This window comes from Lipotes vexillifer, unplaced genomic scaffold, assembly GCF_000442215.2.
Source record: "Lipotes vexillifer unplaced genomic scaffold, Lipotes_vexillifer_v1.1 scaffold666, whole genome shotgun sequence".
NCBI lineage: Eukaryota > Metazoa > Chordata > Mammalia > Artiodactyla > Lipotidae > Lipotes > Lipotes vexillifer.
In genome coordinates, this window is record NW_006787408.1 from 3,312,952 (window position 1) to 3,340,076 (window position 27,125).

General features: G+C 56.3%; 1 protein-coding gene across 1 annotated transcript in view; it reads left to right on the forward strand.

Moving 5' to 3' along the window:
* The window catches only part of TTC7A (tetratricopeptide repeat domain 7A), a 110,738-nt gene that overhangs the window by 51,043 nt on the left and 32,570 nt on the right, over positions 1–27,125 (forward strand). Inside the window, exons 9-14 of the mRNA XM_007459973.1 lie at positions 1,600–1,683; positions 5,500–5,604; positions 14,234–14,351; positions 15,851–15,908; positions 17,091–17,163; positions 19,841–20,001. Of these exons, the coding sequence (XP_007460035.1) occupies positions 1,600–1,683; positions 5,500–5,604; positions 14,234–14,351; positions 15,851–15,908; positions 17,091–17,163; positions 19,841–20,001 (599 nt within the window). The remainder of the gene's footprint in view (positions 1–1,599; positions 1,684–5,499; positions 5,605–14,233; positions 14,352–15,850; positions 15,909–17,090; positions 17,164–19,840; positions 20,002–27,125) is intronic.

The following is a 27,125-nucleotide window of genomic DNA, read 5'->3' on the forward strand; positions in this document are numbered from 1 at the left end:
GGAGCACAGGCTCCGGACGCGCAGGCTCAGCAGCTATGGCTCACGGGCCCAGCCGCTCGGCGGCATGCAGGATCCCAGACCGGGGCACGAACCCGTGTCCCCTGCATTGGCAGGCAGACTCTCAACCACTGTGCCACCAGGGAAGCCCTGTTTTACAGATATTTTCATGTGTTTTTTCTTGTGAAAGAACGCATGGTGTTGTATAGAGAAGCACAAGAGGAAAATTATCCACCCCTCAGTTTCCCCCAGAGGTGATGCTGGTGTTTTGTGACTACCTGTCCTGGCAGGGTTCTGAGCTGGGTGTGGTCAGGAGCCTGGAGCACGCCCACTGTGTTGGGCAGACACTGCTGGGGCAGTGCTCCATGGGCTGGGCCCAGAGGGTGGTCCCTCTCCAGGATGTGGGGACCAGGAGCACAGAGCTGCCGCTCTCTCCTAACCCCCTCCCCACAGCGCGAATGGCTTGCGCACATTTTTGAGCTTTCAGATCCAGGCTGGGATCAAGGGTGGCATGGGGGCCCTCGGCCCCTTGTACAGGTGGCCCTCTTGGTGGCAGATTCTCTTTGCACGTGTTTGGGAGGGCTCCCGAGCGGAGGGGCGGTCACGCCTGCTGAGCCCTTACTCACACCGAGGCACCGTGCGAGGTGCTTCCGGAAGATACCTTCTTTAACGTGGGGGGATAAGTGGTCTCTCAAGTTCACCAGTGAGGAAGGCGAGGCCCAGAGAGGTGGGTTTCTGCCCAGGATGGTGCAGGGAGTGCAGATGAGCCAACACGGGGGGACCCAGGCCACCAAGCTCTGAAAGTACCTGCTGTGTGATCCTGTACCCCTCACCTCTGTCCCCCACCCGCCTGATCATGGCCACACAGTGAATCCTGGCCTCGAATGCTGTCTTCTGCCTCTGTCACCTGGAACCACTTCTGATGGTGACTGTCAGATCTCAGAGGCAGCCCCTGACCTGGAGTGGCCCAGGATCGGAGTGGCCCAGGATCACAGTGGCCACAGGGAACAGACGGTTTTTCTCGGTGGTCGTAGAGAAGAGCAGAAGGAAGCCTATACATTTGGGCAGCGTTTTATGCACGGGCTTTAGAGTCAGTACGTCTGCCACTGGCTGGCCCTATGACTGTGGCAAGTCGTTTACTTAGCTTCAGCTTCTTATCTGTGAAGTGGGGGGTAATTAGAGAACCCGCTTCCCTGGGTTGTTGGGAAGAGTAAATGAGTTAATACACGTAGAGAGCTGAGTATGGTGCCAGGCACGATAGTAAGAAGAATTGTCAGCTGTTATGATTTTTATTGGATGTTTACATTTTGAAAGCACTTTAACCAATCTCATTTGCTCTTCACCATCACCCTTGTGAGGTGTTCACATGATATGGAGGCGGGAACTGAGGGCCAGAGAGGGTGAGAGACTTGCACAAGATCACACAGCATGCGAGTGGCAGAGACAGGTTACCCCTGGAGTTTTCCGACAGGAACCAAGTATGAGCTCTGGCGACCTCCTGCGGGAAGCGACTTGGGCAGAGATTCTCCTGGAAGGGTGTCTGGTGGGCTGGTGTGGGACGGACCCCTGGAGGGGAAGTGCTGACTGTCTCCCCCTCCCCAGTGCCTGGAGCGAGCCATGAAGTTCGCATTTGGAGAATTTCACCTTTGGTACCAAGTGGCCCTCTCCATGGTGGCTTGTGGGAAGGTAAGACCCAGAGTGCGCTGGGGGTTGTACACTCACCCCTGGCGGGGGAGGGTGGTCTGCTGTCCTCTCGTCCTTCCCAGAGTTGGGTGGAGGGTGGGGCAGTGATTCAGAAATATTGTCCAGCAGCTGATTTTAATCTCTAGGGAATGAGGGGCATGAAGGGTCACACACAGACCCCTGTGTGAATCTGGTGCCTACCTGTGAGTTACGACTGTGCCAGGTAGGCAGGTGTGTCTGTGGATGCTTTTCTCTGAGTATATGTGCAAGCCTGGGGCATCGTAGCATTTCCGCCTGTGAGTTGGTTGGTGTGACTGCCTGAGGCAGGCATGGACATGGGTTCCAGGCGAGGGGAAGGTTGTTCCATTTGAGCCGCAGCTCTCTTCCTGCCCAGGAGGGAGCGTGGCATCAGGAAAGGACATCTGGAGCTCACCTGGGCGGGAGCAGGGCCCCCCTCCCCTGAGGGAGTGTGGAGAAAGCGCTTGGAGCAGAGGGGGACGTGGCGGGGGGCGGCCAGGAGGAGCCCTGCTCAGCGCGGGGCTGACCTTATTCCAGTTTCCAGAGCTGCGTTTGCTCTCCACCCGCCAAGCTCTGCCCCAGCACCCACTGGTTTTCCCTCCCATGAGAATCACACTTACATAAGCCGCTATTCTCAGCAGTGACATGAAAGAAAAACCTTTCCGGAGCTGGGCGCTGAGGGTGTTGGGGCCGAGGATGCTACGAAGGCAGGAAGTGAGGAGGCATGAGCTTGCAGATGGTTCCAAGAGCTGTAACACCCGGAGCCCAATTGTGGGGCTGAGGGGATTCCTCCCTGCTCCCCGTCCCGCCCTGACCCATCTGCGCCACCTGCCATTTCTAGCCCCGCAGCCATCTCTGAGGAGGGCCCTCCCGGCCTTGCCAGCAGCTCCTCCGTGAATGGAGGGTGGCCAGGTCCTGGCAGGAAAGGGCAAGAAGGGCAGGTGCTACAGCCTGACAGGTGGGAAGGGCCTGGAGAGGTGAAGCCGAGAAAAGTGGGAGCCTTCTCTGCACCCCGCTTACCTTGCCAGGCATTTGTCTTCCCAGACCTCTTCCCCTTCCCCTGTCACACTGGCCACCTCCCTGAGCACCCTGAAGTCATGGCGTGACGCACCCTGGCTCTGCGCTCCGCAGGGCCTCGTCGAGGCTCAGAGTTCAGAACACAGATAGGGCGAGGCCCTCGGGGTGGCGAGGTGCTGGAGCTCGTGTGGAGCCTGGGCAGACAGCTTGCAGCGGGTTGCGACAGCTTCTTTCCACCTCCAGGGAACAGAGAAAGAGCCTCTAGCCTTGTAATAGTGAGTATGGTCCAAGAGGCCCAGGGCCAGGTTCTCACCCTTCTGTGGGTCATGGACCCGTTTGAGATGCTGAGGAAAGTGGTGACCCCTCCTGAGAAGAGTACACTGTGCTCAGAAGTTATCTTTAGTTTCTGGGGGTGCTCCTGGAAGCACCCCCAGTCTTAGGAAAAGGGGTCACATTACAGGGTCTTCAGCCTCCTTACTGAGAAGAGCCAGACTCAGAGAGGTCCAGGTGCAGCCTGGCATATCCCAAGATCCGGGGAGCTGGTGTCCTGGCCTGGCTTCTTCCCACACCAGCAAGGTGGATATGAGAATGGCCTTACAGGCAGGAAGTTGGGGTGATCAGTGAGTTCCTTATGCGTGAGGCCCCACAGGCTGGGTTACACCCACCCCTGCATTCAGTGCAGCAGGAGATTGTTCTGGAAGCGCACTCTCCACCCCCCGCCCCTCAGGAACCCCGCGCACTGGATCAGTCTGCCGGGTTGGCTCAGGCAGCCCTCGGAAGCATGGCCAGACCTCGCCTTTGTCAAGAGCCTAAGGTGGGAATCAAGGTTCTGTACTTGCGATTGTGCGCAGAAGGTGAAGCCAAGCGGATGTCAATATATCTGGCACCTCCACCTGCAGGAAGAGAGGAGGAGTTCCATGGCATGATTTAGGTCACTCCTCTTGGTCTCTTCGGCAATCACAGTGGCTGCGTTGCTAGGTAACCAGAATGACAAAAAAAGAAAAAAAGAGCCGGCAGCTCAGACTGTGGAGTCCTCAGATGGCTCCTTAAATAGCAGTGTTTTGTGGTCTGGGTAGGGGTGGGACGTGGAGGGTCAGGGTTAGAGAAGCCCGTGTTTCGGGGATGCAGAGGTCAGCAGCCAGGGAGGGGGCAGGCCTGCTGGAGTGTGTGGGCAGAGGGGACCATGCTGAGGGAGCTGGGAGCGACCTTCACAGGAGGGCTTCTCCGGAGAGGGGGATGCCTGGTAGCTCTTTCAGAGCCCCTCACCGGCCTCCCTCGCCCCAGCCCAGGCCGAATCCCTCCCTCCCACGCAGCCTTCCAGCCGGTCATATGCTAACACCCTCTTGGTCTCATACTGTCTTCTTTCATGAGAGAGCAGTGTGGTGGGGACTCTGTCCTCTCTCCCCGGCCTTTCTGTGGGCACCTGACAGGCAAGAGCCATGGCCTCTTGCCCCTCCATGCAGTGACCCCACATCCCCCAGCCCCATGCTTGGGGCTGAGAAAAGCTCTCCTTTCTCAGAGGGGGAAGGGAAAGGGAGCTAGAGAAAGACAGGGGTCCGGAGTGGACGCAGACCAGTGGGGCCGCAGGTCTCCATCAGCCAGTCTCCACACTGTGCTGTGGACAGGAGAGTCCTCTGGATCCCCCATTTCCCCAGCAGGGCCTGGAGTGGCTGGGGAGGATGAGAGCTAACTAACGGCGGGGAGCTTGGCCCACTGCAGGGCCCAGCTTGTGGGAATTGTAGTTATACACACGCGCGTGCGTGCGTGCGTGCGTGAGTGCGTGTGTGTGTGTGTGTGTGTAGAGCAGGGAGAGAGAGGCCTCCTCTCTGGCCAAGGTAGTCACCACAGAGGCAGCATAGGGCAGTGGTTACACGCTTAGAGCCAGACTGCTCAAACCCCAACTCAGCCACTTAGGGGTAGTGTGGCTTCAAACACACTATTTAACTTCTCTGCATTTCAGTTTTGTCATCTGTAAATAGGGACATAGCTACCTACCTCATAGAGCTGTGAAAAGCAAATGACTTCATATTTATAAAGCAGTTAGAACAGGGGTCAGCACACTTTCTGTAAAGCGTCAGAGAGTAAACATTTTTGACCTTGCGGGCCCAACGGTCTCTGTGGGAACTACTCTCCTCTGCCTTTGCGTCAGGAAAGCAGCCACAGGCAATATCCACATGAATGGACGTGGCCAAGTTCCAGTAAAACTTTATTTACAAAAGCAGGCAGAGGGCCAGATTTGGCCAGTGGGCTGGGTTTTGCAGACCTTCCACACTTGGCCGTCCTCAGCACGTCTAGTGTGGCCCCATCCCCACGGCTTCTCTCCTGCTGCTTCTCTGCCCGCCTTTATGTTCCCCGCACTCCCCACCACTGGTCCTGCCTCCAGTCCCCACGTGGGCTTATCCTCATCTTGCCACCTATAAACTGAGGGTGTTGAACTCAGGGGTCTGAGAGAATTCCTTCTACCTCTAAAATTTCTGTGGTTCACATTTGAATTCCTTTTGAAGAGCTTCCCTCTGTTGTCACCTTAGCTCTTATCACATCACTTCTGGGCAAGGGTCACAGCCTTCATTCTCCAGATGAGGAAACTGAGACCCGGGGAGGGGGACTTGCCTGCCACCACCGCCGCCTGGGCTCCTCCCGCTGGGCCTCTTCCTGGCTTGGGAGGAACGGGGCGCAGAGCCGGGGCTGGCTGTTTGGGAGCTGCCCCCACTGTGGGCATGAGGCACCCAGTCTGCCGCAGCGCAGGGCTGCGAGTGACTGTGTTGCCCACCCTTTCTCCTGCAGTCATCCTATGCCGTGTCGCTGCTGCGGGAGTGCGTGAAGCTGCGGCCCTCGGACCCCACGGTGCCGCTGATGGCCGCCAAGCTCTGCATAGGGTCCCTGCACTGGGTGAGTGAGCTACAGGGTCAGGGCCCAGGTCCTGGCGGCTTCCTGTGGGAGGATGGTGGCAGATGGGCGCCAGGTGGTCGTGTGCGCACCTTGCTGTGTGTGTAAAGGGTGGGGGAGCATGGGGAGCTTCGAGGCGGGCAGGCCTGGAGGGGAGAGCGGGGTGGAGAATGGCTTCTGAGAAAACTCCATCCTCCATCCCCAACTCAGGATGGTGTCAGGTTTGTGGTTCAGCCTTGAATGTCTCCAGGGAGCCAAATGTGGAGTCAAAAGTTGGGGTGCCCCCCGCCTGCCCAGCAGCAGGGGCAGTGGGCAGGACCTTGGAGTTACCTGGGCCAACACACCGTTTGGAGTCAGAACCAGCTCCGGGCCAATGGGAAGGTGGCCTCTCTGTCAGCCCCCTTCTTCCTCTGGGCTCCAGCCCCCTGGTCCCTGCCTTGTGCTCAGCTCCCTGCTTACCAGTCTGCTGAGGCAGCTGAACTAAAGATGAGCTCAACGTGTGCCCTCTGCCCAGCAGCACTTTACCTCGAGGAGGTCAGCAGGGGGAGTGAGCAAAGAGCCCTGGGCCAGGAACCCAGAGCCCCAGGCCTCGCCTTGGTGCTCCCTCCGCCAGGCTCCCTGGGCTGCTGCTCCCAGCCTGGGGGGGTCTAGCAGCGGGGCCTCTGCACGGCTGTCTCCTCTCGCTGGGAGCTCCCTTGCCTACATTCCTGGCTTCCTCGGGTCCACATCAGCCTCCTGATGTCAGGGGAGGTCCTATTTCCACCCTCTTGAGTGACATAGAACAGTGCAGCATCTCTCCCATGTGTTGGCTGTCAGCCCCACCCACATCTCCTCTCTTCAGGCTAAATAAGCCCAGTTCCTTCATTGGCCCAGCGTCTCCCAAAGGGGGAGCTTCTCCCATACATGGTCCTCCCCTTCCTGATGTCGTGACACCCCAGCCTACCCTCGCAGTCGGGTGCCCAGCTTGTTCCAAGGCAAAGGGGCCAGGCTCCAAGTGCCTACAGCAGGCACTTCAGAATTAGCAGCCTCTCCAACTCCTCCAGTCCTGGGAAGGGAGACTCCGCCAGGTATCCTGAGGACCCCCTCCGAGGGGTCCCTGCCTCACCGCCCAGCGGGCCTCATCCCCCCTCTGCTGCAGGGACTGGCTCCCTCGCACGATTGGTGGAGGGGGGAGGAAGTCCTCAGGTCCCCATGTATGATACGCACACATGGCCCTGCCTTGGCCCCAAACAACTGTGGATGATGGGGGAGGGAAGAGCATGGCTTTTGGCCCCAGGCTTTATGATGTTTTTCTGTAAGACTGATCTATAATAGGCTCTAGGCATTTGGAAGAGGCTTCGTGATGAGGTGGGTAAGAGTTTCACTGTTCCTCATATGTGGCGTAAATGACATAAAGTATGGAGAGGGCTGGACAGGTCAGGGAGGCTTCCAGGAGGAGGAGGCCATGGACTGGGCTCCGAGGTGGGCCAGTGGCGGGCCCTTCCATCACAGCTTGCTTTCCTCAGCCACATGATTAGTGGGGAAACTCGTCCCCCAAGTGTTTTTAGGGAGACTGTTAGCGTCTTACACCCTAGAGGGTAGGGTGCTGTTGAGATGTGGGTGCCAGCAGAGTGGGGACCCAGTCTGAGTGCATCGCAGCAGTGGGTGGTGGCGTGAGCCGGAGGATGCAGAGGGTGGGCTCGCTGACCCGTGGCTCACACCCCTGTGTGTTCCCAGGGCTCCTGAGAGGGGCCTCAAGTGCATCCCTGGGATGCAGCCCAAATACCCGCCTTGCCAGGGGTGGGGCGGGGAGGGCATCTGTGCTCCCGAGGGCTGCCAGCTCTGAGTTGGCTGTGGGTCCACCCAGCCAACGGCCGCCCTTGCTGGGAAACCCTAAATGTAGGTCTTTCCGCAGCGGAGGAGCTGTTTCCCTCAGCAGCATAATTACAGTGATTATGTGCATTCAGATTACATGGTAATAAAATTAGGATCCAATCAGTCCAAATTGAAAACAGATGAGTTAGGAGCAAAGTAATCAATGACAACATAAATAGAAAAGCCCCAAAGGAAACTTACACATGCAGACTGGACCTCAGAACTGGGGAGGAGGGTGAGTTGTTTAACCTCAGCGGAGAAGTTTATTTGGGTTTGGGGGCTGGTTTGAGCCAGGGTTTAACTCAGGTACAGGCTAGAGCGTGGTCCTGCTGGAGGGCTGGGGCTGGGCTCCAGGCAGCCTTCCCTGCCCTGAACAAAACCTTCTGTGCCTCCCTACCTGCCTTGGACACTTAGCACAAGGCATTGCATTTTTTGTTGCATGTGTGTTTCTTGAAGGCAGGAGCTCACTCTCTTCTCTCCTGAAACCCTAGCCCAGAGTTAATGCCTAGTGCTTACTGGATGGATCCTACTTGCCAGTGAGCACAGTCACTTGTCGAGGAATCCTGCCTTGTTTGGTACTTGCCTTTCTGTCTAAACGGGGAGCTTCTTTACTTACCGTTTCTCACACCCTCAGCCCTTCTCTCTCACAAAGAACCCTGCACATAGTAGGTGTTCAGAAATACAGAATAACACCTGCTTCAGCAGTCCGCGAGGGACAGGTGTGGGAAGTCTACATCTGGCTCACGGTTCTCGCTGGCTCCCTAGGTTGGTGCTGGGCTGAGAGCAGGCTGTAGGTGGCCCCGGGGCAGCCTGTTCTCCTAGGAGGCCAGGAGAGGGGCAGCCCAGCACTCTCTGTCCTCAGGGCCGAGAGCAGGAAGAACGGGTCTGACGGGCGGGCAGAGGGGTGCTGGTGCTTTATAACGGGGCACGGATCTGCAAGGCAACCGATGCCACCTCCGCCTCCTGCCTTCACAGCTGTCCTGGCTCACCTCAGCCCCCAGCAGGCCCAGCCATTGCCCAGCCAAGCCCCATGAGCTGGGGCTCGAGATCTGGGGATAAACAGTTTGGCCCGGGCTGCAGGAAGGGAGGCTGAAACTGGGACACTGGAAAAACGAGTTGTGCTGGGTGAAAGCGGACCAGGTGGCCGTGTGCCCAGAGGTGGAGCACCTGCTGTCCCCGCGTCCTGTCCTTATGCCCAGAGCCAGTGTAAGATGCTCCAGACTGGGTCTGGGTCTGAGATCAAGGTTGCCCCTGGGTGAGGGCAGGTGAGGAGGGGCCTGGGAAGAGGTGACGGCATGGGCCAATGCTGGCTGCCCTGGGTTTGAGAGCACTGGCCCCTCTGCTTAGCCTGAGGCTTGCCTCGGTGGGGGAGGGTGTCCCAGGCTCTGACCCAGTGACAGCAGTGGGGCAGCCCCCTGCCTCAGCATGACCAGCATCTTGCTGGGGTCCCCAGCCAGTTATTTGGGGCAGGAGAAAAGGGAGGTGTAAATATTTTTCACATCCCTCCAAACACAATTCGTTCAAATTCATTTAATTAAAAAAGTTAAAACCTTTCTAGGAGGATAGGAGATGGGGGTGTGACTGTGTGTCACACACAGAAGGAGAGGAGGTTGTGGGATGGAAAAGCAGGCCATGCTCATCTTTGGAAAGGTCTGTGGTGCTGTCCCTCGGCCTCTTCCCCTAAGGGGGTGGGATGGGATGGTGGGAAGAGTGCAGGCTTTGGAGGCTGAGAGGGTAGGGTTCAGATTCCTAGCTGTGTGACTTGGGTGAGTAATTTGCCCTCTCTGTGCCTCATCAGTAAACTGGAAACAGTCACATCAGTAAACTGGAAATAATTTACCCTCTCTGTGCCTCATCAGTAAACTGTTACAGGGTGGCTCTGACTACCAGAGCTGAGCAGTGTCCCTGCTTATTTAGCATGTGGGAGGTACCTGGTAAATGGCAGCCATCCCTGTGACAGCCCCTTCAAAATAGCAGACTCTCAGGAAGGATGTGCCTTTGTGTTTTTGCCTTCATTTTTGAGATTCAGGGATGGGCAGCGCCAGGAAGATGGATTAAGTGTTTAGGAGGCCATAAAGAATGCCAGCTCTCCTGCCACGAGCTTGTGGAAATTAGGAAGAGTACCTGTTCCTTCCAGGAAGAAAAAAGTGCATCTTCAGTAGAGCAGATAACAACAGGTCCTGGATCCTATGGGAGGCAGCTAAGGAGAAACTGGAGGTGCTGTTTAAGCAGAGCTCTGGGGGCTCAGAAATGACCTTTCTCTGGAGGGAAGGAGAGGTGGAGATTCCAGGGGTACAAGCTCTTTGGCCCACTGCGAGATGAACCGGGCAGCCTGAGCCAGAGCAGAGTGTACAGGCCAGGAGCCTATCTGTGTGGGGACCAAATGAGGAGAACTGGAGAGATGCAGGAACTTGGAAAGGCGTGGGAACGCTTTCCGTACTTACAGAAAGCAAAAGCAAAGGGTCAAAACGTTACATCCTTCGATGCATCCTTTTCCCGAAGGGACAGAGAGGAGAAAAATGAAGACCCACAGAGGGCAGCCGTGAATCAGGCAGCTCCGAAAGATCCAAACGTAGACTCAGAAGACCTGGGTTGGAAATTCAGTTCTCTCACTTACCAGCCGGGTGACCTTGGATAGGTCCCCTAAGCACCCTGTGCCTCAGAACCTAAGCTGTAAGACACCCATTCCATCAAGTGGCTGCCGTGCTATGACACGCCAGGTGGGCACCCAACTGCTCTAGAATTGCAAGGGAGGAAGAGAGAGAGGATCTCCACCTGGGTTTTGTGACAAAGTTACATGGCCTCCACAGGAAAGGAGGTATTAAAAAGCAGTGTAGGGGGAGAATGGTTGAAAGCTTTGGAAACCCCTCACCCTGGAAGTATTTTGTTGAGCAAGGAGGTCCCAGTGCTGTAACCCGAGCAAATCTTGCAGAAGCAGCGGCACAACTCCAGAGCCATTAGCTGTTAACTTTGGAGGCCACAGGAGGAAGTATGTGGAGATTGGAAAGGGCAGGTGAGGTGCTAGACGGCTGGGTGGTTGTAGATGGGCAGGCGCTGGGTGGATCAATCAGCAGTTTGCTTTTCACACTGTAGGTTGAGACCCATTAGTGGACTGTGAAATAGAACGTTTTCAAAAAAGAAATAGAGAATAGCATAGAAAATATCCGAGTGTATTACCCCCAGTAGAGGTGAGTATTGTGACATGGTAGGTGGGTGGTTACACGTATGTGTGTCCCAGACCACGGGACAGAGAGGTTGACCGACCTGGCGCAGCTGACTGCACAGGGAGACCCCGCTGTCCTTGTGTAGAGTTGCTCCTTATCTGAGACGAAGGGTCAGGGCCAGAGGCAAAAGGCAGACAGTGGTGCCCCCTCTCTGGATTCCAGGGGGGTCTTTGGTGCCACTTCCTAATTTGTCAGTGAGCTCATGTAGCTTTAGGCGACAGGGACTCTATTCAGATGGCACTCGCCACATGTATTAGGCTGAGACTTAAAAAAAATTCTGGAAGATTAACTATAGATCTAAAATCACAACCAATAATAATAGTAGTAGTTTATGTTTATTCAGGCACTGTTCTGAGCATTGATTGTGTCTTTATCTCATTCAGTCCTCCCCACAACCCTGTGAGACACACGCCTGTTATCCTCATTTTACAGAAGAGGGAACTGAGGCACAGCAAAGTGAAGTGACTTGCCCAAGGTCACACAGTAAATAGCCACGCCAGGATTTGAGCCCAGGAAGCCTGGCCCCAGAGCTTGTGTTCTAAGCTGCTAGGCCGTCTTGCTCTCTGCATGGAAAATTTACCCATGGGCATGGTGCTGACTCTGGATTTGGGTGGGATTATCATACTTCAGAACAAAGGTGGCAAAGCCATATTTTCAAGGGCTTTAGGATTCCCACCCCTGCCTTAGATGAACAGGAATTGTGCATTATGTATATACTTTTAATATATATTTTATATTTGAAATACATACATATTGGGGTTTTTTGTTGATTTTTGACGTGACTTTTTCCCTTTTGCTCGCTAGGTAGAGCACCCATGTATAAATCTATTAATACTGTATGGTATCATATCGTATATTATCATATTTAATAGAATTGATAATACTTCTTTTTGTTCATAATCACATGACTCCACATGCAAAAAACTGTTTTGTGGTAGGTAAGAGAAATCACAGTGGTGTCGGCCATGTAAGAAAATGGTACATTGAAGCCTTGTGGGTTTGATTTGAGACAGATGCTGACACCACGCTTAAAGACCATGTTAAACTATGTGGGCAAGGCTGGCAAGTACTGGCCAAGGACAGCTACTAACCTGGGGTCAGAGGGGACCACAAGTTGGACAAGCTAAGGATGTACGTTGTCACTTTTTAAAACTAAAGGATGGTGAGCTGTATTAATCCAAGATATGATGTATATAAATTGGAGAGTAATTTTTCCCTGTTTGCCAATAATTGCTGAGCTTTGTTCCTGGCACCCTCTGCACATGGGTTGCAGGAGATAGAAGCTGGCATTTGCTGAGGAGGACATGGCCGTGAGAAGAGTTGCACACACATGGAGTGCAGGAGGTTTCTGGATTCTGTTTATAATTCGTACTTGGTGGTTTATAAAAAAGCTCGCTCCTGTTTGAATGGGGCATAATGATGCCTAAAGACAGTGTGGGACACCAGCTGCACCAGCAGTGGGGATATTAACAAGGAGGCAAGACGCTGTTGCTCACCTACCCTTCCCTTGGTGCCTCCTGCCCACCCCCTGCCACGAGGCCTCCTTGGACAACCCCAGCCAGGAGGTTGCCTGCTCTTGGGGAGCTCCCATGGCCCCAGGCCAGCGCCATACAGTGGAGCCTTAATTAAGAGCCACCTTGTCCTGTGGGGTCTCTCCCTCCTTAGGGATTCTGTGCGTGCTCATCTGGGCATCCTGCCCCCGTGTCATTGGGCCTCCCCAGCCAGGCCCAGCATAGAGCCTGGTGCTGCAGAAGCCTCAGTGGAGGTTTGTAGGGAGGAGTAGTTACATTGTGGGAGGGGGTCCAGCTCCCCATTTGGCAGATAAGGCCCTTTGGGACGTAGAACTGCAGTGACTTGCTCAAGGCCCCATGCCTGTCAGGCCGAGCCTGTGTCGCGAGGCTTGTCCCGTGCTTTTCGCTCAGCCCGGCTCCGACTTCAGGGCCCCGCGGCTCTCCTGAGCCCTTCTGGGCCACATGCTCCAGGGGACAGATCTCCGCATCTACAGACTTGGGTCCACCCGGCCAGCGGGCACTGGGCAGCAAGCAGGCAGCTGTGGGGTTTACTGAGCTGCTGCCTCCCCCGAAGCCCAAGTCCTCAGGCCTGATGGTGTTACAGGCCCAGCTCCCCAGACTCGCATGTCCTTTTGGTGACCAGCCCACCAACCTGGAGGTGGCCCACTACCCAGGCCGGCAGCTTGAGCTCTACCACAAGGGGGTAGAGAGTTGCCATTGTCGCCATTTGTCAGGGATGGTGGTCAGGCCGCTGGGATTCAGCCCCCCCTTCCACCATCTCCCTCTGGGCCGTCACCTCACGTGCTCTGCCTCTCTTGTAGTTTGAGGGTTTTTATCGCCTCTGTTCGGTGGGTTCTCTGCTCCATCAGCCTTTTTCCTGCACATAGCTCACCGTGGCTGTGCCCAAATGGTGGGCTCAGCCCAACTCGCCTCCCCACGGCTAATGGCCTCTATCTCAGGGTCCCCTCATACTCCAAGGAGGGAGAGTCCACCAGTGACCCCAGCTGTGGCCAGTGGTCAGGCCACAAGATGCACAGAACTGTCCCTCGCCTGCTGGGTGGGGTGGGCCTGAGCAGGGACGGGAGCAGAGTGCGGGCTCACTGGCTGGGGTGCCAGAACCCAGCTTCACCTTGTGGGCCCCTCCGGATGGGGGAGGGGAGATGTTCCACACAAGGGAGCCCTGACACCTGGGCAGCAGTGGGGCTGTGGGTATGAATCATTCAGCCCCTTGGTGAGGGCGGTACCAGTTGTTCTTGGTGACACTGCCACAGCAGGCACACGGGCAGATGACATTCCTGGGTGGGTAGGAGGGAGGGGACCTCTGGGAGGCCTGTGGGCCCTGAGTGGGCACAGCTGAGGCCTCCAGCTGTTCCCTACCTCCCAACAGGCCTGCCTGCCGTGGGTGCCCCAGAGGGCTGCCTGCGTGCCCCTCTCTCCGTGTCACATGTTGTGTGTGATGTGTGCACACGTGACCTGAGCCAGTTGGTCCCTTTCCAACTGGAACAGTCCCTCCTGCTCTCAGGACAGACAACCCAAGGCCTGAAAAGTTAGAGCTCCCGGTGTCAGGGAGCAAGCCCACAGCCGGAGCCAGCGTGGTGGCCTGCCCGCCCTGCAGGGTTGGCGGTGTCCCGGAGGCCCAGTCCCCGAGCCCTGCCTGCCCCCCGTTCCCGCTCCCCTCTCTCCGCCGAGCGGGGCAGGGACGGACACGGGCAGAGTGAGGAAAGGAGCTGGCACAGACTGGCCTGCTCCTGGGTCCAGGCTCTCGGCAGAGCAGCTGTCGGGGAGCTGGGATCCTTGGAGCGAGGGAAGCTTTCCCTGTGAGAGGTGGCGTCCCATAATCTTGAGCACAAGGCCTCTGGGTGGGGGATAAGGTCCAGGTTGGTGCTTGTGGAAGAAACAGCTCTCCTTCCATTCAGTGACTGTGTGGCCTCAGGAGGGCGCCTGGCCTTTGTGGTCGGGTGCAAGGAGTTGCAGTTCTGAGGGCCCCGGGCTGGTGACTATGAATGGCGGCCCTCCGCGGTGACCTGCGCCTCCTCTTTGCAGCTGAAGGAGGCGCAGCACTTTGCCATGATGGTGATCCAGCTCGGAGAGGAAGCCGGGGAGTTCCTCTCCAAGGGCTACCTGGCACTGGGCCTCACCTACAGCCTGCAGGCCACCGACGGTGAGTGCTGGGGCCTAGGAGCCTCTGCTCGGGGTGACCCAGGCCTCCTAATTGCCCCCCGGCACAGCCCGCGCTGACCTCTGCCCCTGGAACTCCTGTGGCGCTTGCCGTCTGTGATGCGCCACCAGCCCTTGACCGCACAGTGTCTTTTTTCTGGTTCACCTTTACCGTCAGCACCACTGTCATCTTCTGGGGTCTTTTAAACCACCCCCCCCCCCCCCCAGTGCATGACATAGAGCTGGGTACACAGCAGGCGTTTACTGAATACTTGTGCTTGGTGCGTGGGTTTGCCGCCTGGAGTCTGGTGTTCCGTCCCCAACCCCGCCAGCTCAGCCGTGTGTTCCCCCAGGGATCGGCAGCCACCTACTTCTGTATCCTTGCAGCTTGAGGGAAAGGGAGTGATAGGCCCCCACCCAGACCAAACCCGGAATAGTAATCAGCTCCAACCCACACCGCCTATTCAGGCGGTGCCCCTGGGAGCTGGCTTCAGAGGCCCCGCACAACGAGAGGTAAGAACAGCTGGCACTTGCAAGACGAGGGCAGGAAGAGGGGTGAGATCCTGGTGCCGTGCCAGCTGCTTGTTCTTGAGTGACAGTAGTCACTGTGTCTTCAAGGTATCGGTGAGGCTCTGATAAGGAACCCTGGGATCCCTACACACTGGTCAAGTGAGGGAGTCATCAGTCCCTCAGTCAGAGTCCAGAGACCCTCCATGTGCCTTTAATCCTCTAGAAGCAGGGCTGCTTTATAAGCTGGGGACCCCTGACATCCGTCCATGCCAGCAGCATCTTGACCTGGTCTGGTTGGAGCCTGACAACAGTCATTTTAAAGCTTCCCAGGGGTTCAGTGTGCTGCTAAGGCTTCGAATGCCTGTGCTACCCTATTTAAAGATGATTTAATTTACCAGAAAGGTGCCCGGTTTGGGTTAAATCAAGAAGCCTCATGGGGAAAGTATAATAGAGGTTTCTGGTGGCCTAGTGGGAGGGGAGTTAGTGTTCAGTGGGTACAGACAGTCTGTTAGGGACGATGAGAAAGATCTGGAGACGGATGGTGGCGATGGTGGCACGACATGGCGAATGTACTTAATGCCATGAAATCGTGCACTTGAAATTTGTTGAAATGGTTAGAAAAGAAGAAGCCTCATCAGTACGGAAGCCCAGGGAGGCATGTGGCCAGGACAGAGGTGGTAACTTCTCCCTAGAGGCTTGGGCCTTTGGAAGGGTCCGTGTGGCCCAGGTGGCAAGGAAGGCAAAGGAGTACAAGGATCTGTTGTGTCAAGAATCATGCCAGGAGGCTAGGACCAGGGAGACACCTGCACCCCTTCCCCCAGTAACCAGGGCAGAGGGTGGCACCATTCCGGAGCTGCTTGAGTGCGAGCATTTGCCAGATGGGGTCCCGGTGGGGCCTCTCCCCGCAGAGTTCTGTGCCCTGGGTGGGACAGAGCTGGGTTGGCCCTCCTCCAGCACCCCCTCATGGCTTCGTCTCCATCCTGTCTCCTGCAGCGACTCTGAAATCCAAGCAAGATGAATTGCACCGGAAAGCACTGCAGACGCTGGAGAGGTGAGGGAGGCGGGCCCGAATGGCAGCGTTGCTCGAGGTGGCTCGTTCTCATGTTCTCTCAGGAGACCTTCTGGCGTAGACAGAGCAAAGGTTTCTGTCCCCATGTTGTTGACCAGCTAACCGAGGCTCTGAGAGCTCACACAGGAAGCAGGGACAGGCCTTTGGGGTTGGGTGGGCGGGTTGAGCCCTTCCACACGAGTAGAGCTCCCCCCAGGCTCAGCTCCCGTCCCCCTGAGCTCTGGGGACGTGAGCTATAGCAGGAAAGCACCTTGCACAGTGACCTACAAGTATAGCAGGGACTCAGAAAGAGTGGTTGCCTCCTCCCAGCCCCTCTGCCACCTGAGGGCTGTGAGGAGCCCTACCCCAAGTCCTCACAGAGATTTCCCAGGAGCCCAGAGTCCAGGGAGGGAGGGGGCGGCAGAGAAGCCCCTCCCCCAGCAGCAGCCCTTCCTCCCTCTCCAGGCCCATCCTGGCTGAGCCCCGTCTCCACCACAGCCCGGGGACCCACCTGAGCATCCCTCCCCTTCCTTCCTCTGGCCCATCGCAGGGCTCTTCCCCATGAGCCCCGTGTGTCTTTCTCCCTCAGAGCACGGGTGGCGGCTGCTGGGTAGGGGCCTGCCCTGGACTCCTTATGCCAGCTTCCTGGGAACTCCCTTCTGGGGCAGGCTGTTCTCAAGCCCAGGGAGGAAGGAGAGGCCCATCCTGGCAAACCCCCTCTGAACTCCCAGGATCAGGGGACATCTCCTTCCCTCCCCCCGCTGGCTCTTCATTCCCAGCGCTTCTTGCCCAGAGAGGCCATCCCAGCCCCACATCCTCCGGGAACCGTTCCCTTCTGTCGCGCGGCGGAGAGGGCAGACTCCAGGCTCTGTACCAGGCCACAGCCGGGTCAACAGCTGCCCGGAGGAGAGGGCTTCCCCCACCCAGCAGTCCTGTCCTCCCAGACGGCCCCCACCTCAGCCAGAGCCAGCTCTTTCTCGGCACCCACTGCCCCTGCCTTGGGCTGCCTGTGGGCTTTCTGCCCCAGCCATCGTCTCCCACGGGGCACCCTCCAGAGCGAGCCCAGGCAGAATCTCCAACATTTGGCCCTGCAGCACCCAGCACAGGGTGGGCACGCTGGAGACCCACGTCACACACTGGTTGTCGACCTTGATGGCTGACTTGCTGCTCCCTTGCCCCATACAGAGCCCAGCAGCTGGCGCCCGGTGACCCCCAGGTCATCCTCTATGTGTCCCTGCAGCTGGCCCTCGTCCGCCAGGTGAGTCCTCACAATTCTAACACCCAGGTCTCGGGGGGCTGCTGATCTTCTGGCTCCACTGCCTTTATCAGCTGTGTGACCCTTTGCAAGTGACTTGACCTCTCTGAGCCTCTGTTTCCTTGTCTGCTATGTCAGCACCTTCATACTCCACCTCAGAGGGCCCTAGTAAGGATTAAGTCAGCTAATGTGGTAAAGCCCCTGGCCCACAGTGGGCACACAGGAAGGGGTTATTCTCTGCCCTCACTCCTCCTACAATGTGTCCGTCTCCTGAGAAGTTGACAGGTGACCACAATAAACATTTGCTTGTGTCCTCACCTTCTGTTGAGCTTTCCCCAGGGGTCTGGAGGAGTAGAGTGATTGGCACGTGGAGCTGTTTCTGTGTGACCCAGAGCTTTCCTCTGGCCCTGTGGACGCCACCGGCAGGCTCGGCCTCTGGGGGCTGACGGGGGCCTGCTGTCCGCCAACCACCTTCGACCTACATGGCTCTCCAGGCCGACCCACCTTCCTTCCCCAAGCTGTCCAGGGAGTGAGGCCGGGCAACCCACCCAGCCATTGCCTTTCAGAAACGAGCGAGAGCTCCCGTCACCCAGGCCCCTCAGAGCCTCTGCTTTCACGTGTGCCCCGCAGGCTGGTGCTCTGTGTGAAGCAGGACCTCTCGGTGGCTTTGGTCAGGTGAGCGTGGACGCTGGGCCACTCGGGAACTGCAGACAAGCCAGCAGGGACCCGGGCTGGGCTCCAGACTGTTGGAGAGGAGTCCACAGAGCCCCCATCTGCTCTTGGTCAGGTGACAGGCAGCCTGGCTGACGAGGGTGCTGCCGTACCCCCACTGGCCTGGGCGAGCCCTGCGTCTGATGAGGAGGGCGCCGGTGGCCCCATTTGACACCTGAGGCGCTGAAGCTCTCCTGAGCTCAGGAACTAGGAACTGGCCAGGCCAGCACAGTGTCTGCTCCAGATCCTACTCTGACCCAGTGAAGCAACCCCATGGGGCTCTAAGTATCCTGTCCCCCTGTCCCATTTGGAGACTGGGCACTTGGAGCCTTGTCCACCTGCCTGGTGGTTGGTTTTACTGGTCGATGTCAACTTCTAGCCCCTGGTCTCTTCTTCAGGGAGCTGTGTTTCCAGCCCCTCTCCCACTGTGCCCCTGGCTCCTGACTTCCAGGTCCTGGAGGAGGCACTTTGTACCTCTCTGCTGCTCTCTCCAGAAACATCAGTCTGCTCTGCTGCTCCCAGGAGCGTGGACGCAAAGATACCTGAGACCAGTTTATTTTTAGCCCTCTGTAAAAGAACCAGTGCTTTCCTTGCCAATCAAGTTCCTGATAAACCTTCGGTGATGCATTTTTTAATATCCTTAAGTATTCAGCCGCCTCTGATGAATGGCGCCTGTCCTCCCTGAGAGATGGCTGGGCCAGGCCAGTGGAGCCTGGCACCCATTGTCCTTGGGGACCCAGATCTTGGTAACCTCAGGGGGTTGAAGGTCCCTGAACGAGCTCTAAGCTAGTCCTGCCTGCCTGCGTCTCTGAGCTCCTCTGGCCCATCCTGCCCAGAGCATGCATGGCTGCTCAAGTAGTGAGGGCCGAGGATTTGGACACCCAGCCCAGAATAACGGGGCAGGAGCAGCCTTGGGGAGGCACGGGCAAGCCAAGCCAGGAGCCACACTGACCTTAGCTTCCTCCTTTACTTTCCATGACCTTTCCACAAAGGGAGGTCCCCGTGGGAGGACCCTGGGCCTGGCAGTAGTCCCCACAGCCTGTGCAGAGGCCGCGTGGAGACCAGGCAGGTGCCAGGCACACCAGGGACCAGAGGCCCCAGCTGACCTGTGTCCTGTAGGCCCCTCAAGGAGCGTTGGAGACCGGGGTCTGAGGTTTGGTGAAGAACAAGACTTTCTGGAAAGGGCTCCTGAGGTTCCTGGGAGGACGGGGTCCTGGTGTGGATAGAGTCACAGGAGCTGACACAACTGCCAGGCCTGAGCGCCTGAGAGAACACGTCCCTCAGGACTGGAAGAAAAGATCTTACCTGTTCATTAGCTGCCTGGGCTTTGGGCGCTTGAAGAGGGAAACTCAGTTTTCAAACGTGTTCGATACTCAGCAGGACATTTTTCCTACGTCGTCTCACCCAGCCACTGTCATAGGTATGACCGTTATCCTCATTTGGCAGCGTAAGGACTGCAGCTCAGACAGGCGAAGTCCCCTGCCCTGGGCGCCAGCTAGGAAGTGGCAGAGCTGGGATCCATGCCCCCATCTGACCCCAGAGCCTAAGCTCTTGCCACTGTGAGCCTGAGTAGGAGGCAGCATCTATTTGTCTGCCCCCAGCACTGCGTGAGCAGGTTCAGAGGAGAGTTCTGTAGCTAGTGGTCCGGTGGCCTCTCCACAGCCCCACTCCTCCGGTTCAGTTGGTGCTTCCCGGCCGATCCTTCGTGGTACACTGTGAACCTGCCCCTCTTTTCCCTCCTTGGCGTGGGGACAGCGCTAGCTTCCAGGGCCTGACTTTGGACAGCAGATCCCTCTTGGCCACGTGATTTGGGGGGTGGTGTTTTCTCATCAGAGCCCCTGCCTACCCCACAGTACCTGGGGTCTCACTTGAGTCTGCTGCACCCCTGTTGGCTGGCACCTGGCCCCAGAGTCCGGGGAGAGGTGTGGGCCTTGGGGAAGGTCGCTCAGCTGGCAGTTTTCTCCGGCAGATCTCCAGCGCCATGGAGCAGCTGCAGGAGGCCCTGAAAGTGTGCAAGGATGACGCCAATGCCCTCCACCTGCTGGCGCTCCTTTTCTCCGCCCAGAAGCACCATCAGCATGCCCTGGATGTCATCAACATGGCCATCACGGAGCATCCCGAGAACTTCAAGTGAGTTCCCCGCGGACACTGCTGGGCTGGCGGGCTGCTCAATGCACACACTGAGCGTCGAGGTGGGGCGGGGACCTGTGGGGGCGGAGCCTGGCTCTGGCATTCTGTTCTGGCCAGGTGTAAGCAGAGGGCACACACCTGCTATGTGGTGCGAGGGCAGCTCCACGTAGCCTGTTGTTTGTATTCGGGAGACAGCCCTGGCTCTTGGTCTCCACCCTGCATCTGAGAGATTATTAAAACTGAAATCAGTTCACTTTAAAAGACAGGCCGCTTAGGGAACACTACACGTAGATAAAACAACCTGTGCGGACAAGGGATTAGTTACCTAATCCCAAATGTAATACGGCAAGACCTACTGTGTAGAAGTTTATTTTTTACTTTTATACAAATACACGAAGGACAAAGGTCCTCCTCTTCCAGTACCAGTTACCTGGCTTTTTTCCAAGCTCCATCCTCATGCCTATCTGGCAGGGTCTGACGCACGGTCTGCTGCCAGCCATGTGTGTGCACATATGTGTGTATGAGTGTGCCTCTGTGTGTGTGCGTTTATTGTCGGTTACGCTTCAGTGGAAACAGAAACTGTCACGATGAGAGGGTTAGAATCCTAGAGTGGGGAGGGGTTGCCTCACCTGGCCCCTGGGTCAGAGTGCCTGTCACAGAAGAAACAAGAGGCTGGGCCAGGCATCAGATCCGGTCCTTTTTCTGAGTGAAATCTTGCATGCAGGTGGAAACCGTGAACGGATGGGAGCAGAGCTGTCCTGTGGAAGCCAGGGAAGGGGGCCCACATGCTGGCCCCTCGGTGCCCCCAGCCCAGTGCAGGAGCCTCCCGTGCCAGCGTCTCCCATCTGAGTGCACGAGTTGAGTGGGGGGGTGGAAAATCCACCTGCCACGCAGCCCTGTGGAGTGACCCTAGGGTGTGGCCGTGGCTCTTTGCAAATAAGTCCGTACTTTTCCCCATGGATGAGACACCTGGATTAGCAGGACATGTCGCTGAGTCCGTTACTGGTCAGGGATCACTGAAGAACGTCATTGCTCTTCAACTGAAAGTGTATCCTGCTTCTCCAGCCGCGCCCTGCGTTGGGAACAAGCTGCGTGTGGCTCTCGCTGTTGCCACGGCAGTTAATTAAACCCCGGGCCCAGTAAACATCACAGCAGCCAAACAAAAAAGTCAGCCTCCTTCGCCCTGACCTCAGCGTCCTCAACAGGGTCTGTATTGCAGGCACTTAAAGGCCCCTGGTCTGGGTCTGTCTGCCACCCAGTGCCTCGCTGGTCCCAGGTGGCTGAGACCTTGTAGAGGCTCGTCCTTTCTGCAGAGACTGCCTTAGTGGGGGAGAGGCTGGCAGGCTGGTGTCAGGGGTCTGGGAGGCCTGGCCCAGGGGGTTGCTGCCGGGTGGAATAGACCCCTTTCCTCTTGCGCTTGTCCCCATGTGGGAGCCACAGCAGGTCCCTGGCTGCCACTTACCTGTGGTGCCTCCAGCAGCTTGCCCCTGCATCTTCTCAGCCGCTGCAAGACTGACATCTGTCCTGCCTCCAAGGACTATTGTGAGACTCAGACAAGAAAAGATCTCACGGTCAATTTACAACTGGTTTCACTGGGTGAAGCAGTGGGGGTGGGTCTGGAAGATGGTCCACAGTGTGAGGCCGGGACCTGGGACCCGAGGGAGGCAAGTGCCCGCAGTGGGCCGGGAGGTGGGGGAGGGCGTCCTGCACGTGAGGGCAGGGGAAGCTGTGAAAAGGTGTTCAAGCTCCTTAGCTGCACAGGAGGTTGCCGTTCCTGGGGGGCAGACTCAAGACTCCAGGAGAAAAACCCAGCTTTCGTGGAGTTGACTTTTGAAAATCTTCCTGAATTCAGGGATTAGAAAGCAAAGCAAAGAGAATCTTGATTTCCAAGCTGTAGGGTGACCTTTAGTTAATGGAGCTTGAGTTTAAAAAGGCAGAAACGTGGTGAGGCAGAGACTGATGGGCCTGCGGGGACAGTGGGAACCTGGCACGGTGGGAACCAGACACCCGAGCAGCTTCCTGAAATCCTGAGGGCTTCCGACAGAGCCCTGGGCACATGTGCTGGCCTGGCCATTGCTGGCCAGTTTGCCGGGGGCCTCAAGGGGGCAGCAGGCTCCCTATTTGCACCTGGGTTCCAAGCCAGGCCAGGCCTCAGAATGCAAGAGATCCCCACAGCAAGCTTTGAGATGCCTTTGCTGGTCCCTTCTCCATTCCTGGGATCCGGAGGCTCAGCCGGGAGGGTCACAGGGATCAGGCCACTGCTAACCTTGGTCCCTGAAGCCATGGGCTCCGTGGGGTGCTGGTTTTAGGTAACAGATTCCTTGTGCTTTAGTCAGGCCGCTTGTAGGGGAGGTCGCCATAGTAACCAAACAACATTCCTGGACTAATGATGGGAGCTTTCCAGTAACCAGCCTGTCAGTCACTGCTCCCACCCCAGACCTGGCAGCCTGCCAGACGGGTTTTGAAAGCCCAGGCTTTTGGGCTGACAGAAAAGGAGCAAACTGGTTTGCCCTTCCCTTCCCCTCCCATCAGTGGCAGGGCCACATCCTCCCACCCGTCTTGGGTTTCTGGCCAGGTCCTGGGGGCCTTGGAAGGTCCTGGGGGAAGGGGTGTCGGAGCCCTAGGGAGCTCTCCCCAGAGCAGGAGCTATATGGCCCTCTTGACAAGCCAGAGCTCACCACTTGTAAGCAAATGGAACCGGTCACAGCATCTCCCCCAGGAAACCTGGGCTGTTTTGGAAAATGTTTGAGCTGAGAACTAGGCATTAGCTGGGGCCAGACCGTGACTGAATCTGGCCAAGGCCAAGTTGGCCTCGAGGGTAACCCTCTGATCTCTCCCTGGCCTGCCTCACCTTTTTCTCAGGTTGCATGTGATAAATTTCTAGTGGTGCATTCCACTGAGCAGAAGGGATCAGAGTCCTGGGGCTTCTGTTAATGTCTCTGACTTAAACCCAGAGTGTTTATTGGATGGTTCTTATTAGGGACTTGGAGTAGATCAAAGGGACGCTTAAAATACCAGCACTCCAGTGAGGGGGCTGGAATCAAAGGTATTAGCACAAACATAGTTTATCACTTTGCCAGGTTCATGAAACATTTTTGGCTGCCACATCCCCTGATGAGGACAGGAGCCATGGGGTAAGCTTGCAGGCCATGTGGTGGAGGGAAGTGTTAAACCAGGCATAATCACTGGCACCGGCACACTCTTCCCCAGAGGTCAGTTCCTCATCGGCGAAGCTAGTCTGACATTCAGCATTTGCCTTGGCTGGTGGTTCTTTGGAGCCCGCCTGAAACCTCACTCCACGTGGCACTGCGGTCAGAGAGTCTTCAGTCTCCCTGTAGCCTTCTGCTGACACTCCAACTAGGAGGGTAGATGATCTATAGGTTATTTTGTTTGGGGAGGAAGAAGGAAAGGAAGGAAGACAGATGTTTGCAGGTTTTTCCAGAAGGAATTCTTTGTTTTAAAGCCGTTTCAGCTCTTTGCTCCCTGATCCTCACGCCTATCAACATTTTCTGGTGGCAGGCACTGTGGCCTGGGGCCCTTGACTTTCAAGCAAGAGTGGCCCAGCCTTTCTGCCCCTGGGAGAGGGCTCAGGAGGCGAATTCGTGCCCATGAAGTAGGGCTGGCCTCCCCTCTGCAGTGGGTGGTCTTCAGGTCCCCAGGTCTGCTCACTGGGCAGAGATTATAGACCAAGACCAAGGTGTTCGCTTCTTTGTGTCTTACACCTGGCTGGGAGCCAACTTTTGTTCCATCTAAGGACGTGCTTTCTGGAAGTTATTCCACCCCAAAATGGTTATGGAATGGCTCTGTGTGGTTTGTGTTCATATCTTTCAAGGTCAAGAATTTGTGTTTGGAAAGTCACCTGGAGGTAACTGGAGGTGACCTGCAGCTGAGGGAAGCTGGGCCAGCCATCGGTCAGCACAGATAAGGCTGGGGGTGCCATGGGCTCAGGCGGCTGTTCTGCGGGTGGGCCAGAGCTTTTGAAGCAACAAGGCGCTAACTCCTGCATGTGGAAGCTTATGGGCGGTCGATTTTAAACGTCGGATCACATTGAATGAATTCATTAAGAGGTAGGGGATCAGTGTGAACCTTAAAAGGCTGGGGGACAGGAGTCAGTGTAATCCTCCAGAGCCAAGGAAAACTTACTGGGTTTTTAGGGCTGAGAAAAGCTGCCGTAAGTGTCCCTTGCAAGTTAGGGATTAGTCTACGGGAAGATAATAAAGATGGGTCTGACTGCGGCCCTCTCCCTTTTAGGGAGGTCCCTCCTGTTAGAGCTTTAAAATGATATCCTTAAAGAGCAAGCGTGTGAGCTTAGTCAGGTAATTGCCCTGGTGGAGTCTCTCCCAGAGGCATGGCATTTAGAGGAGCCTGAGACCTGTGTCCTTCAGCACTTCCCTGGCCAGGGTGAGAGCCAGGTGATTACAGCGCTTGGAGGCGAGGGAGCGGCTGGTTCCTACTCATATACGGGCTGCCCCTCCCCTTCTCCCTGAGCCCCACCTCCAGGCCTTCAGACCTGTCCCTGCCAGTCCAGCCCCAAGGAGTACCTTATCTCGCCTTGCTTCCAAATCCTGCCCATCCTCAGAGACTCCCCTTGGGCTCCACTTTGCCTTGAAGCTCCGGTACTCAGAGCTGAACCACTCAACTGAGTGTCTGATTCTCTTCTTCTGTTTCATTTCCTAATTGCCTTGGATGTGTTTCTTGAGCTTCCCCGAGAGTGTGGAAGCACCTTTGGGGCATTGATTATGGCCTGTCCTCTGCCTCCCCTTCCTCCCTGTAGGGAACCCACAGCTGGACACCCAGCACACCACTAGACCCCCCGATGGGTAGACCGTAGGAGTTGTTTTGTTCGATGTTCTGGAAGGAGGGAAGGGAACACATGGGGATGTTGGCTCTTACAGCCCTCAGAGCACTCTCATACCCTTAACCCTGTTTTGTCGTTGCTTTGGTTTGATTTGTTTACTTTTTGGTCTTTACAACCCTCCTACTCTAAAGGTAGAGAAACTAACGGGAGAGTTAGATGGTCTCTCAAGGTCAGAAAGCTGATGAGTGGCAAAGCAGGGACTAGAACCCAAGGCAGCTGGTTGACTGAACAACCCCGGTACGCTTGAACCCCAAGTGCTTCAATAATAACAAAATAACAACACACCCAGTGCTTGCTCTGTGCCAGGCACTGCTCTGAGCACTTTTCGTGCATTAACTCATCTAATCCCCTCAGCAACTGTGGGAGGTGTAGGAACTATTGTTACTCCCACTTTCCAGACGAGGAAACAGAGGCAACTGTACATAATAGGGGCTAGGTAAGTAGTAATGACAGGTCATACGTGGACTGAACCATTTATTAAGTGCTAGGCCTTTCATGTGCATTGTTTCCTCATAACAGCCCCCAGGGTGTAGTGATACCGTCATTCCCATTTTACAGATAAGAAACTGAAGCTCTGAGAAGTTGAAATGACTGGACAGAGGGTACATGGCTACAAGAAGGGAAGCTGGGTTGTGAACTTGGGTCATCAGACTTGGGCCCCGTTTTCCGGGATAAGACCCACTTCCGGTAGAAGCCCACGCTGCATGCAGGCTCTGGCCTCCTGGCTGAGGAGTTAGACTTTCCAGAGGCGTGGCCGCCTGACTCAGAGAATAGCCTGCTTTTTCCACTCAATTATGTGTTTTCTATAAAAATAGAACTCTTCATTAAAACAATGCAGCACAGCCATCAGCTGGAATTACTAATTACCGTCCTTTAAAGAGATAATACCCCTTTTGTGCATTCACCATACTTGCTGCCACCCTCTCCCCCACTACAGAGGGCCCAGGAGCCAGAAACCAGGGCCCCGGAACGCACACGTGGGGCAGTGGGACCAGAGGAGAGAGTTTCTGCAGGATGCTCTGCAGCTTTGTTTCCTTGGTTCCTGGTCATGGGGACCCCACAGCTTTCCAGGCCTCGGTGAGTCCTTGTGACTCAACTTTCTTCTTCTGTTATCCAACAAAGATTTGTTGAGTGACATTAGGTGAGGCACTGGGGAGACAGAGATAAGGAAAACGTGGTTCTGCTCCGAGCGTAGGGTCTGGTAGGAAAGACCGGTAATGATGGAGCGGTCTCAGGATGAGGGCTGACCTTTCTTGAGGGGTGGCTGTGCACCGGGGCTGGCTGCCTTGACAGTTTCTGTTGCCCTTAGTCCTCCCAACAGCCCTGCTTGGTGGTGCCGTTACCGTCCCTATTTGACCAACATCCGGTAGAGCTCAGAGAGGTGAAGGCACCTGCTAGGAAGCAGCAGGACCTGGGTGTGCCTGCATTGCCTGATGCCAAAGGCCGTGTTTCAGCACGACCTCCTCCTGTTTGCTGGGGAGTGAGTCAGGGGCCAGAGGTGCTTCCCTCAGATACACAGCAGCTACCGTGTTCAAGTGTTTATTGCACATGCTGAGTAAATTTTATAGGGAACTTCTTTCAAGGAACATGAAAGTAAAAACGTGGGCCCGTTGTGCGTGCCTCCCACACAGCCCATGTCCCTCCCTGCAGCCAGCTCTGCTCTGCCAGCATCCCCCTGCCACCGAGAGTGCGGTGCTGGGGTGAGCAGCAGGGAGGGAACACCGGGGAAGATGGTTGGAGGCCCTGGGTGAGGGGGATGGACGAGATGACCTCTGACCCCAGGACAGTGCTGGCTTAGCCAGAGCTGCTGTCACAAAAATATCCCCCGTTTACAAAATAATTCTTTTTTTAAAAAAAAAAGGTTTTGGAAAGGCTCATGCTCACCCGGTTCTGAGGAGGCCCACCCTGAGATGGTTCCTCTTCACAGCAGTGGAAAGAAATGATTTGTCTTAGCCTCAAATGGGAATAGCTCCAAGTCTTAATCCTTTTGACAAATAATTAGCAGGCTGATCCTGGCCCAGGAGTTCAAGCCAGGCAGGGCGGAGGAGAGAGGAGGCGGGTGCTAGGCCCACCCGAGCTTTCCCCTGGGAACCTCCATCATCAGCCCTTGGCCAGAGCGATCACGAAGATTGGCAAAGCCAGTGACCTGTGGCGACACCCAGAGACGCTGACCTCGCTGGTACCTCTCTTCCCCACTGGAGGAGGGCTGGCCCAGATGCAAGACAGACTGACTGACTGACTGACTGCAGGGCTGAGATCGTTCACA